Source organism: Electrona antarctica (genome assembly GCF_951216825.1).
Source record: "Electrona antarctica genome assembly, chromosome: 10".
Taxonomy (NCBI): domain Eukaryota; kingdom Metazoa; phylum Chordata; class Actinopteri; order Myctophiformes; family Myctophidae; genus Electrona; species Electrona antarctica.
In genome coordinates this window covers 32,870,399-32,881,455 of record NC_136791.1, presented here as the reverse complement: position 1 = coordinate 32,881,455, position 11,057 = coordinate 32,870,399, and the positions used below count along the sequence as shown (strand labels likewise).

Here is an 11,057-nt window from a genome sequence, read left to right as displayed (position 1 = left end):
CAAGCTACTATAGTACTTACACGTCATCAGCCTGCGGCGGCGTTGCTTAGGCAACGTTTATTTTGGTTTTCTCGACATTGCATGGTAGCTATGATGACGAGAGCATATTAGCTGGAATGCCAAAGCTAAGGTAAGATTCTCGGACACAATTATTTTGTTCAGTAGTTTCGATGCCGGAATATTAAACAATATCTTTCTCGCACTTCAGCACAGACACGTTATGGGAACTGGCCGCCGCGGAGGTGCACACTAGGGAGAATGGTACCAGAGAGGAAGATGGAGGAGAACCTTTTAGCGAGAGGACCGTGTTCCTGATGGGGAGTAAGGCTGGGGTAGGATAACGACTACATACTGTACATTACATCACAGACATGGTAAACACACATACAGTGTATTAATCTGTACCTCGACCTGTCACTGTGCTAACTGTTTAATAAAGTATTCAATCAATCATGCCTTACACATCACACTCACATTGACCATTTTTCTAATGGAAGCACACACTTTCTTCCCCTTTCCAGGGTAAAACTTCCATTCTCCTCAGGTGTCTTGAAAGGTGAGTGCAGTCCAGATCATGGCACGCATTTGTATGAAAGTTTCTGGTATGTGAACTAGAACAAGGTTTTGAGGGGGTATAAAGATAAGACAGGTGTCACGAGAAACAAGTGGTTTGAGGAAACACAGACAGTCTCCTTCCTGGCTATGCAAGTATGCATACATGTTTAAAGTACTTAACGATTTAAGCCCTATATTATACTTTGACTATCTAAGCTGTTACTTTGGAACATTAAAAAAAGTTGTAAAAATGTTGCCCAAAATAGGAACGCCAGGGTAAACTTGACATTATCACAGGTGCTCTGGTGGCGCAGTGGTAAAGTAACTGCCCACCACCGCAGACGGTTCAAATCCACACCGGCACATTCAGCTTGAGCGACAACAATTGAGCAGTTGAGACGGCTACTCTGTGTCTTTCCTTCACCTTTGTCTTTCTATATTCAGAGATGAACCGTCGAAGCCTACCCTTGCACTGGAATACACTTTCGGAAGACGGGCTCGAGGACACAACACAGTAAGTTATTCCAAAACATGATCTTCAACCATGCATAGAATACTATGGAAGAGGACCTAGCGTTTCAGCTAGTTATGACCAGATCCCCATCTAGTGGGTCCGTCACATGATGTGGATTTTGTGTGCTTATATATGTCGTTAGCCTGGTAAACCATCCCGGTGAACACCCCTTCTTCAGTGGAGTACAACACATGGTCATTCTCAATATTTACTGTCTATATTCTTAATTCATTCTCTATTATCTCTTGTTTATAGATATTATGTGGAACATAGCTTGGTGGGGAAATGTAGCAGAACTGCACATGAATGAGCACACCTTTGTTTAAATAGTCTGACAGCAAGGTGATCTCTGTCTTTCAGCCCAAAGATATAGCCCACATTTGGGAGCTGGGAGGGGGCACATCCCTTTCAGACCTGGTCCAGATCCCCATCTCAACAAATAATATCAGGTAGACCACAAGCACACTCTCTCGTGTCCTGACGACTTATACTGCTATTTTAAGAGTAATACACACTACAAGATGAGATAGTCCATGATGATGTGGTGTGTTGTGTGTAAAATAGATGCGTTTGTGTGCACGCTATAGTGTAAGCACGTCTTTCTGGAGACCAACCCGGAAGCTACTCCCACAATATTGTTTTCCTGAGAAAACACAATCATCTCTATAAAGATATTATGCATGCTTTTATTAGATTTCAAAAATGTGCCTGTGTTTATACACGATATTATTAAATTATACAGCACATTTAAATAATTTCTTCTGACAGCTTTATGTTGGAAAAACGTAGAGTTTTGTTGCAGGCTACTTGGGAGGTTTAGTTGTGAGCATATTGTGCAGTGGTGGAGTATTTCCAATGTTCAATACGTTTATTTCTACTCTATTACATCTCAGAGGGCAATATTGTAACTATTTGTAGTATTTGAAATCTTGAGTTACTTGTTACTTTGTAGAGTTTAATTTAAAACATGCATTAACCACTTCATCCCTATTTATACTTCGGCCAAATAGCGATCTACAAGCTCTGACCACGTTGCGATGCCACGCGTTGTGAGCTTGTGCTATTGCGGTATTGATACTGTATTGGTACTTTAAGTATAACATCTCAGTACCTCTTCCACCACTGGTATTGTGCAACATCCCTGACAGGGGACTGTGTGACAAGTTCAACTTTGGGTTTATTCTACTACAGTACAAGTCCATTTCCCTGTGTTTCCCAGGACATTGTCAGTCATTCTAATCCTGGACCTGTCTAAGCCCAATGCACTGTGGGCCACCGCTGAAAGGCTGCTACTAGAGGCACAAACCCAGGTGCAGAAGGCCTTCTCCCAGGTGCAGCGAGTAAGAAAGGTCCAGGGTGGAGGCAAGCAGCAGGCCTCTGTCCAGCCAGCAGCACGTGTCTTACCTAAAGACTATCCGGTAAGACCTCAGCTCTTCATGGATTCATTTGATTTGATTTGATTGCTAGACTCCATCACCAAGAACATAGCCATACATAAAGAATACGTCATTTGAAAGGCTAATACAATTTAGTACTGTCAAATAAAATACAAGTACATATCCACATAGTTTGGTTGTGCATGAACAAACAAGGATATGTGGTCACATTTCCACCAGCCAAGTGTTTGGAATAATTCACCCTTATTGGGTGAAGTTTCTGTTTACACAGAGGGTTCTACTGTGTTATGAAACATATCCTGTGAGTTGTGTTATGATTGCACAAACTATTTCTTATTCATTGTGTGATTTGTGTTATTGCATTCATAGTGCTCCCTAGTGGTCAATTGGAAAATCTTTCCACAAGTTATCAAGGCAAAATCCTTGATAATCATGAGCTAAGTATTTTTGAATAACTGACATAGCGGTATGACTGGTGAATGACTCAAGGTAGTCTAGGTCTAGGATCTAGGATGACACTGAGAATGCTTGTATGTTGAGCGCACTGTGACTCCATCCACAGGACAGAGAACTGATCAACCCCTTCCCCATTCCTCTGCTCATCATCGGCAGCAAATATGACCTCTTTCAGGTGGGCTACACACTGGACTCACTCATTCTCCACATCACACATTTTCACTCAGTTGGTTTTCATAAGACATCGAGATGGGAAATACCACTTCATCATCACATAGTAGGGATGGGACGATATGAAAAGTGCATGTCACGATTATTGTGGCAAAAATAATTTAGATTAACGATATAGTGATAATCAAAATATGCGTAAAACTTAAAATGCCACTTTTGTTGAACCCTCAGCATCCCTATTCTGGGGGAATACCAAAAATAGCCGACGCAACACATTGTGAGCTTTAGACCATGCTATTTTTAGCAAATCTATTTGTGTAGAGTGAAATAACAGCGTTCCAAATGTGCTATTTACAGGTCCATTTTATCAAGTATAGAGTGGTTACGAAAAAAGAAAAGAAGAATCGCTTTGTGGGTCCTTTATGTAGAAAACTGCAGGCAGGTGCTCTTTGGAGAGGGTTTCAATAATACAGCACACAAGTTCTTTAAAAGTTCTATACCTTTGAGTAAAGATCAATGTGGAAGGTGGTGAACTTTAAAGAGGATCCAAGGCAGCTCTGTGCAGTTGAGGTATAAAAATCCTTTATTTCATTAGATTAAAAAAAAACAAGGGCTAAAAAAAACGACCAACGCGTTTTGGCCTGCATGGGCCTTTATCAGGGTCAACTAGAGGCTGGTTAACCACTCCCCCTTGAGAACATTTCATGGGGAGTGGTTAACCAGGCTAGGGTAAAATGGTACTGAATTCGCAGCACAACAAAAGTAATGAACGATTGTTATTGTCCCGTCACACGGTGGTCATTTTGTGCTTACTTCACACTAATTTAGCCTTTTGGGCCATGAGTTTGTCTTTAGAACTACTTGACCATGCTGACACATGACACATTTTCTATCTTGTTTGCAGGAATCTGACTCAGAGAAGAGGAAAGTGGTCAGTAAGACCTTACGCTTTCTCGCCCACTACTACGCAGCATCTCTAATAGTAAGTGTATTCATTTGCATATAAAACATCCAACATTGAGCACCTCTTCTGTCAATTATGACAATGCAAATTGCTTCCGCTTATCAACGTACACTCCAGTCACTCCATCCATTTGAACAGCCGCCATCTTTTCTCATTGTCCTGATTTCTTCTTCAATCTCACAGTCTTGTCTTGTCTTTTCTTTAGTTTACCAGCATCAAGTCAGAGACCCTGATGTCTAAAACCAAGACCTTCTTCTCCCACCTAGCATTTGGTCAAGAAAGAGGGTATGAGGATCATAACTCACATACTGCACCAATCATCATCATAACCTTTATTTCAACCTAGAGTACTCAGAGAGAAAATAGACAATCTACAAGTTCAAATTTAATTTGACATTATATGTTCACCTATGACATTCCGAAAATAAGGACACCAGTTTTTTATGTAAAAAAAGAAGGAAAAAAAAGTGAATGAACTCTAAATCACTCACTAACTTAATTTGCAAGAAAGAAAAAACATGATAAAGGCAAAGCTAACACATGCTTTGTAAAATCTGACTGTGTATAGAGAGAGTAGACTTTTGACCCCTCTCACCTCTCACCTGTGGGGACATGGACCCAAACAATGTCATGTTGACCTCACACTTTCCTATCCTTACCAAATGTCCTCGCTAAATGTCACTTTTTGAGGGGCGGTAGCCCCATCTATTCCCAGCTTTGTCTGTTTGTACCACAGAAATGATTTGATTGGCTGAGCACGGAATGTGATGTATGATGATGATGTATGATTATAAGAGCGCCCCTCACTTGACTTGGGTTTTCATGTTTTCAACCATACTGAGCTGGGTGTGTTTCTGTGTGTTTGTTTTATCAGTAAGGTTGTGTCATGTGACACCAGCAAGCCTCTCATCATACCTGCTGGTTCTGACTCTCTCAGCCAGATAGGTGAGCACAGTGTCTCCCTGTGGCCAAAGTTAGCATTGCAGCTGCTGTGAGTCTGTAGGTGTGTTCATTGTTCAAACACAGTGGCCCCTTTTCCACTGGGGTTGAACCGATTCCGTTCTTTTTTTCCTGCCTAATTTTGAACCAAATTAATTGGTTTAGATTGATTCGGAACTGGAACCAAAAAATACTACTTATTGCCCTGAAGTGGGAACCAAAGTGGGCGTGTCACTATTCAGGTTGGTATTATAATTTATAATACTAATAACTTTAACTTATATAGTCCTTTCAAGAAACCCAAGGACACTTTATAATTCACAAAAATAAACAAACAAACTAATTTCCAAAAGCATGAGTAAACAAATGTCTCTTCAGTGCAGACTTGAAAGAGTCCAATGTTTGCATCTGGCGAATCTCCAAGGGAGAGAGCTCCAAAGAGCAGTGGCTGCCATATAGAAAGCTTTATCGCAGAGGGTCCGCTTTTAGCCGTGATGGAGGAACTCCATATCTGAAGACCTCAGGTTCCGCTCAGGGGTTTAGTCTTTGAGGAGGTCTGACAGATACCGTGGGGCTAGGCTAGGGCATGGAGAGCTTTTTAGGTGAGGAGGAGCAGTTTGTACATGATCCAGAAGTGATGTAGACCATAATACATTTTATCATAATTTTATCATAAATAAAGAACGGAACCAGTTCTAGAACCAACGTTATTTTGGTGGAAAAGGGGCCAGACTGTCATGAAATTGGAAAATACTTCACTATATGAATTCAAGGTGATGTGTTGTTCTACTACCAGGTTCTCCACCTAGCAGCGATGTGGACATTACATCTCTGCACGCCAGAAACCCACTAGACCTCTGGAAGAAGGTCTATGAGCATGTCTTCCCCCCGGAGGTGAGTCTGACTCAAGATCTCTCCCCTTGACCGGCACAGTACCCCACCTGACGCCCAGGAGCAGTAGATGTTTAGCTTCACACTGAAGACGAGACTGAATTCAGGTGGTTCCAAATATGCAGATGTATGTACGATCATCTCATAGACATGACAAAAGTAATGTTCAAGTAAAGGTCACCCAGGGGGTCATCAGGGGCTTTTATTTCAGAATAATTTTAACTGTTGTTTGAGCAGTGAGTACGACCTGTATGAATGAGGCATCACCAAATGAATAGCATGATTACAGTCACACTTTCGGATCATTTATTCATCTTGCTCCCGGTGTGCTCACCTTTCTTCCTATGTAACCAGCACATATTCATAAAAACAACTACGTTACAAAGGCCCTCATAGATTGATTACTTCCTCTTCCGTGTTAGACACAGACAGATACATCCTATACATGTATTTCAATGTCTAATCTCTAATCTATATCTGTGTGACTAATGCACATTCCAACAATAGCTCATGAAAGCAAGTGAATTATCTGTGTGTTTCTGTTGTCATGTGTCCAGAGCACCAGTGAATGATCTGTGTGTTTCTGTTATGTGTCCAGAGCACCAGTGAATGATCTGTGTGTTTCTGTTGTCATGTGTCCAGAGCACCAGTGAATGATCTGTGTGTTTCTGTTGTCATGTCCAGAGCACCAGTGCACGCCTGGAGCTGAAGGATCCAGCCAAGGACTCTCAGTACATAGAGCCACAGATCGATGCCATGAGAGCACAGAAAGACCAGGTAAATCAATACAAGTCACTTACTGTGCTGCATTGACAAGGACATTGCATGAACAGCACTGTAAAAGGGAAACTATGATATAAAAGTATATAAACTAAAGATGAATTGTCAGCATTTAATTGGGTCACAAACAGACTGGTATTTCATTGATTAAGAAGTTACTTTACATTTATCCTTTTACCTTTAATGGCCCAATGACCTCACATTGACTCATAGGTTTAGAAAAATAAAGAAATACGACAAAGAACCGATTAGGCTTGAGCACACTGCTGGCAACGGAATTCTCCCTGTGCGATCAGTAATGGTCTATCTAAGTTGTCTTCCCTGCATGTCATCTGACTTGTTATGAGAGCGCTGTCCCATAGTAACCCTTTGTCCTGCATGTAGTAAAGGTCCGGTTATGGTGTGATTTTTAATGGGCGGTAATATAACTCATGGCCTTGAGGCAAGGCAAAACCTCTCTGCCTATCTACTGTAGGTGTCTGGAAGGCTCCCTGGCACAGTTACCTTTTCCCATCGTACAAACTCATCGTACTTGATGTTATCAGTCTCTGACTCTCACCTAGTACCCATACTGTACCGTGGAGTGAAGGGCTAAAGGTTTATGCCAATTCTAATATAGAGAATAAGCCTTGCACAGACCTAAACACATGTCTAGATACAGTAGCTTGCAAATTGGTATCTTCTACCTGCCCAGGCTGCCCTTACCTCCCAATAGAATGTTATGGCAAAGCGAACATTTGGCACATTTCAGGCGTTGCCCACCTGCCCCTGGCAGGTAAATGAAACTTTCGGGCAGGTGGAGTTTGCTTTCAGGTAGCCCGACAGGGCAAGTGCTCATTTGAGAGGGGACGTAACCATCTATAAACGCAACACATTTCAGATCAGAAACCTAAAATGAATGTATGTTGAGCAAATTGTCTTGCTCAATGTGCTAACAAGTCACATAAGGTGAATAGTTTTATACTTGCTATGCATTGGGTCATTTGGGGAAACAAACGAGGTGCCCTGCCAAGCCTTTAATGCCCCAGTATACATGTTGGATTAATATTTGACTGTCCTGCTTTAGATAGAGCTGACACCTTGGACCAATATACATTTTATTGGTGTTGAATAATAAATAAGATGTTTTGGGCCACTGACCTAGACATGTGACTAACTTTACATTTGTTTGTCCAGGTCAAACCTTGTTTATAATGATAGTGACAATGTTGGACATGGTGATGTATTGATTAGATTATGCAGCTACATCATATAATTCCCAATAATTCTCTTAACCCCCTTTTCTGCCCAATTTAGTCATTATGCCAATTAATTCCTCCCCACACACGGACACTGACTGACACACTTGTTTGTCAGTCACTGCTGTTGTATCCTACTGACTCACCTGCCAGTGAGGAGCAACCACCGGGAGGACGTAGGGCCTTCGTCCTACTCCTCCGGCCCAACACTCCCTGCTGACAGGTGCCAGAGCATGTGCAATGACCAATTTCATCCTCCGCGCCCGGCTTCCATGGTTCCCTCCCCGAACACGGGCCAATTGTGTTTGCATAGACGGCCGACAAAGCTGGATGCACGACCGGTGTCTTCCCTTTAACCTGTTCTTTAACATATTTATTTTAAATCTTACAACTCTCTTTCTAAAAAAAATATAACAAATCTATGTTAGCCTGTGCTGAACTATTGCTACTGCCATTTAGCTATGTATGAGTTAAAAGTCAGATTCCAGTCATTTAATTCAAATAAAACCACAGGTTTATGATTGAATTTGTCCCTTTTACCTCAAATCTTTTCTACTTGATGTATGTTTGTCTTGTGTTTAAAGGTCTCTCACTCTCTCTCTCTCTCTCTCTCTCTCTCTCTCTCTCTCAGGAACTGGAACAGTATAAGAGGGATGCAGCCAAGTCATGGAAAGGACTGGAACTTGAGAGCTAACAGTTAAATCTGCTTTATTATTGCTCACATTTACACTGTTCATTCTTAAAATGTATAGAAATTTATATTACAAATATTGTTGAACATGTACCACTACCAAGCAATTTGTAGGTAAATTCCTGTTACAATCTACTTAACAGATTGCCTTTTTTTTAAATGTACATGAATATTTAATGTGCTCTACAAAAAATAACCCTGTCTACAGAGATCCTGGTTCAAACATCACAACATAAGCAGCTATACAGATGTTATACTATATCATATCATAATATGCAACTCATTCCAAATTAATGGTTGTATGGGTTTACACTTAACTTTTCCATCAAAGGATTTCCAAGACTGTGGCTTTTGGACTAAGCTGACAGTGATTTGTATTATTCTTAACTTGATCTCATGGTTATCTCAATTATGCCCTGTAAAAGTAAGGAAATTAACCTCACGTCACCAGACTTTACACCTAGGAGGAAAGCCTGGTCAGTGTTTCTAAATCGCCTGTGTGACCGGATGATAAAATCATAAAATAATAAAAACCTTGGCGTCGCTTTGTTTTGGTCCCCCCACCCCTCCCATAGAGTTATGGTCCCCCCCTGTTTGTTTTTAGTCTCGCCAGTCGCTACGAGTTGGAATAAAAGATGGTTATACCAAACAAACTATTCCAAGAAGGACTTAACCCATTTAGGCCTGACGTCGAAATAAAAAAAAACATTCGCTCTGAAAGAATATATATTCAAAGATTTGTGCTGTATTTTTACAAATTTTCAAAAATATCTGACCTACAAGCTTGTAGCGTGCCACTCGGTGGCGTGCTATGAGCTTGTAGATCTGCTATTTTTCAATAGCTAAAGTATAACATAATGCTTAGTTAAAACACCAAAAGGGGTTCCCGTCCAGAATGGGTATAGAAACTTGTCGGATTCATAGGCCACATCAATGCATTTATTGGGTAGGCCCTAAAATTATGACGCAGGGAATTATTTTGGGTAATTCTGAATCCGGTTTGGGGGTTCCGGCCTGATGACTACAAACTAGAATACAACATGACGTAAGTTATCATCTGCTTCCGACCAGATCATAAACCCCAAATTCTTTGCCTCCTAGGCTATAGGGTTGAGTGCAAACATTGTTTGTGAAATGGAATGTTACTGACCTTTTTGTTAATGAAAATCTCTAAATCAGCAGCAGCATCTTCAATATTATTACTAAGGTGCAGTAACCTACCAGTCTGTCAAGGATAACATTTGGATAGATTATTCTTATTCACAATAGTGCAGTGATATTCAAACTATTCAAATCATTAAGGTTAGGGTTCATTTAATCCAGGGGTTCTCAACCCGTGGGTCGCGACCCCTAAGGGGTCGCCAAATTATTGTGGGGGGTCCCCAAATTATTTTTTATTTTTGCAACTGAATGGCTGGGAAATGGAAGTACACATAGTACATGCATAAACTTTTATTAATGATTATATCTGGTTTCAGTATTCATTTATGATATAGTTTCTCTAATATTAGGGTTATTTTTGCAGTCAGTTTGTATTGGGGGTGGGGAGGGGTGGCGGGGCGGGGGTCGCGAGACATGGCCAAAGCATTTCCAGGGGTCCCCAGCAAAAAACGATGAGAATCATTCACTTGTGTTATCAAACTCTTAAAGGTGCTGTAAGAGAATATTTCGCTTAATAACTTGAACCCCAGCCTTATTCTGGGGGAACATTACCCAAAAAAATACCCGATCTACAACTCACATTGCAATGCTATTTTTGGCAAAGAAAGCATTAAAAGAATAGTCTTGTGGAGCAGTGGTTCCCAAAGTGGGCCCCAGGGGTCCTTGAGGGAGTTCCAGGGGGTCCCCAGCTAAATGATAGTTTGGAACCAAATGGACCCTTACAGGTCTGTAACTCCGAGAGTGTACAAATGGAACCAAATGGACCCGTTTGGAATCCATTTGGTTCCATTTGTACACAAAATTAACATTGATTTTACAATATAAATTTGACCACCCAGAGATAGAAATGGCATTCAATGGGGGTCCGTAGACTAATGCACTGGGGGGTCCTTGAAATTAAACGAGTTGAGAATCACTGCTAGAGCAACCACTAGAGCGTAACGATCTTCTCTTATGGGGGTTAGGGTTAGGTTTCTGGTTTAAAGGACCACTTCACCACTTTTCAACCTATCTTCATATAATTGGTCCTCACTAATAATCATGAAAAAATGGTGCAATTCTTTTCTACTCGGCCTGTGTCTCATAGGAGGGCTGTGGGAAGTTCAGAAACCCGTCCACCAGTGACATCATCGATGGGGAATACAAGCTAATAGAAACTGCAGGCTTTCTAGTCCTGAAAAGTTGCAATGCGAAAATGGATGCCATCGTTCTCACGATAATGAAAATCTAAAAAAAAATTGTAAAAAAATCTTGTTTAAAAAAAATCTGCCTAATGATGATGTCACTGGTGGACGGGTTT

At 41.0% G+C, this 11,057-nt stretch overlaps 1 protein-coding gene across 3 annotated transcripts; it reads left to right on the top strand.

Moving 5' to 3' along the window:
• Nucleotides 1-9,128, top strand: dync2li1 (dynein, cytoplasmic 2, light intermediate chain 1). 3 transcript variants are annotated; one of them, XM_079512767.1, is made up of 13 exons: nt 1-130; nt 209-332; nt 522-556; nt 1,000-1,069; nt 1,430-1,518; nt 2,289-2,487; nt 3,029-3,097; nt 3,998-4,075; nt 4,263-4,342; nt 4,932-5,002; nt 5,793-5,890; nt 6,572-6,664; nt 8,537-9,128. In XM_079512767.1, exons 1-13 carry the CDS (start codon nt 117-119, stop codon nt 8,597-8,599), a joined length of 1,083 nt encoding a protein of 360 aa, XP_079368893.1. In that variant the 5' UTR covers nt 1-116; the 3' UTR covers nt 8,600-9,128. The 3 variants fall into 3 exon arrangements, with proteins under 3 accessions (XP_079368893.1, XP_079368894.1, XP_079368895.1); XM_079512768.1 differs by lacking the exons at nt 1,000-1,069; nt 1,430-1,518; XM_079512769.1 differs by lacking the exons at nt 6,572-6,664; nt 8,537-9,128 and having other exon boundaries at nt 4,932-5,060; nt 5,793-5,834.
• Nucleotides 9,129-11,057: the final 1,929 nt, after the last annotated feature.

Excerpts from the sequence above, each read along its gene's own strand:
- dync2li1 (XM_079512767.1), top strand. Across the intron at positions 557-999 it reads CTCCTCAGGTGTCTTGAAAG|AGATGAACCGTCGAAGCCTA; the intron begins GTGAGTGCAGTC and ends TTCTATATTCAG. Across the intron at positions 1,070-1,429 it reads GGGCTCGAGGACACAACACA|CCCAAAGATATAGCCCACAT; the intron begins GTAAGTTATTCC and ends TCTGTCTTTCAG.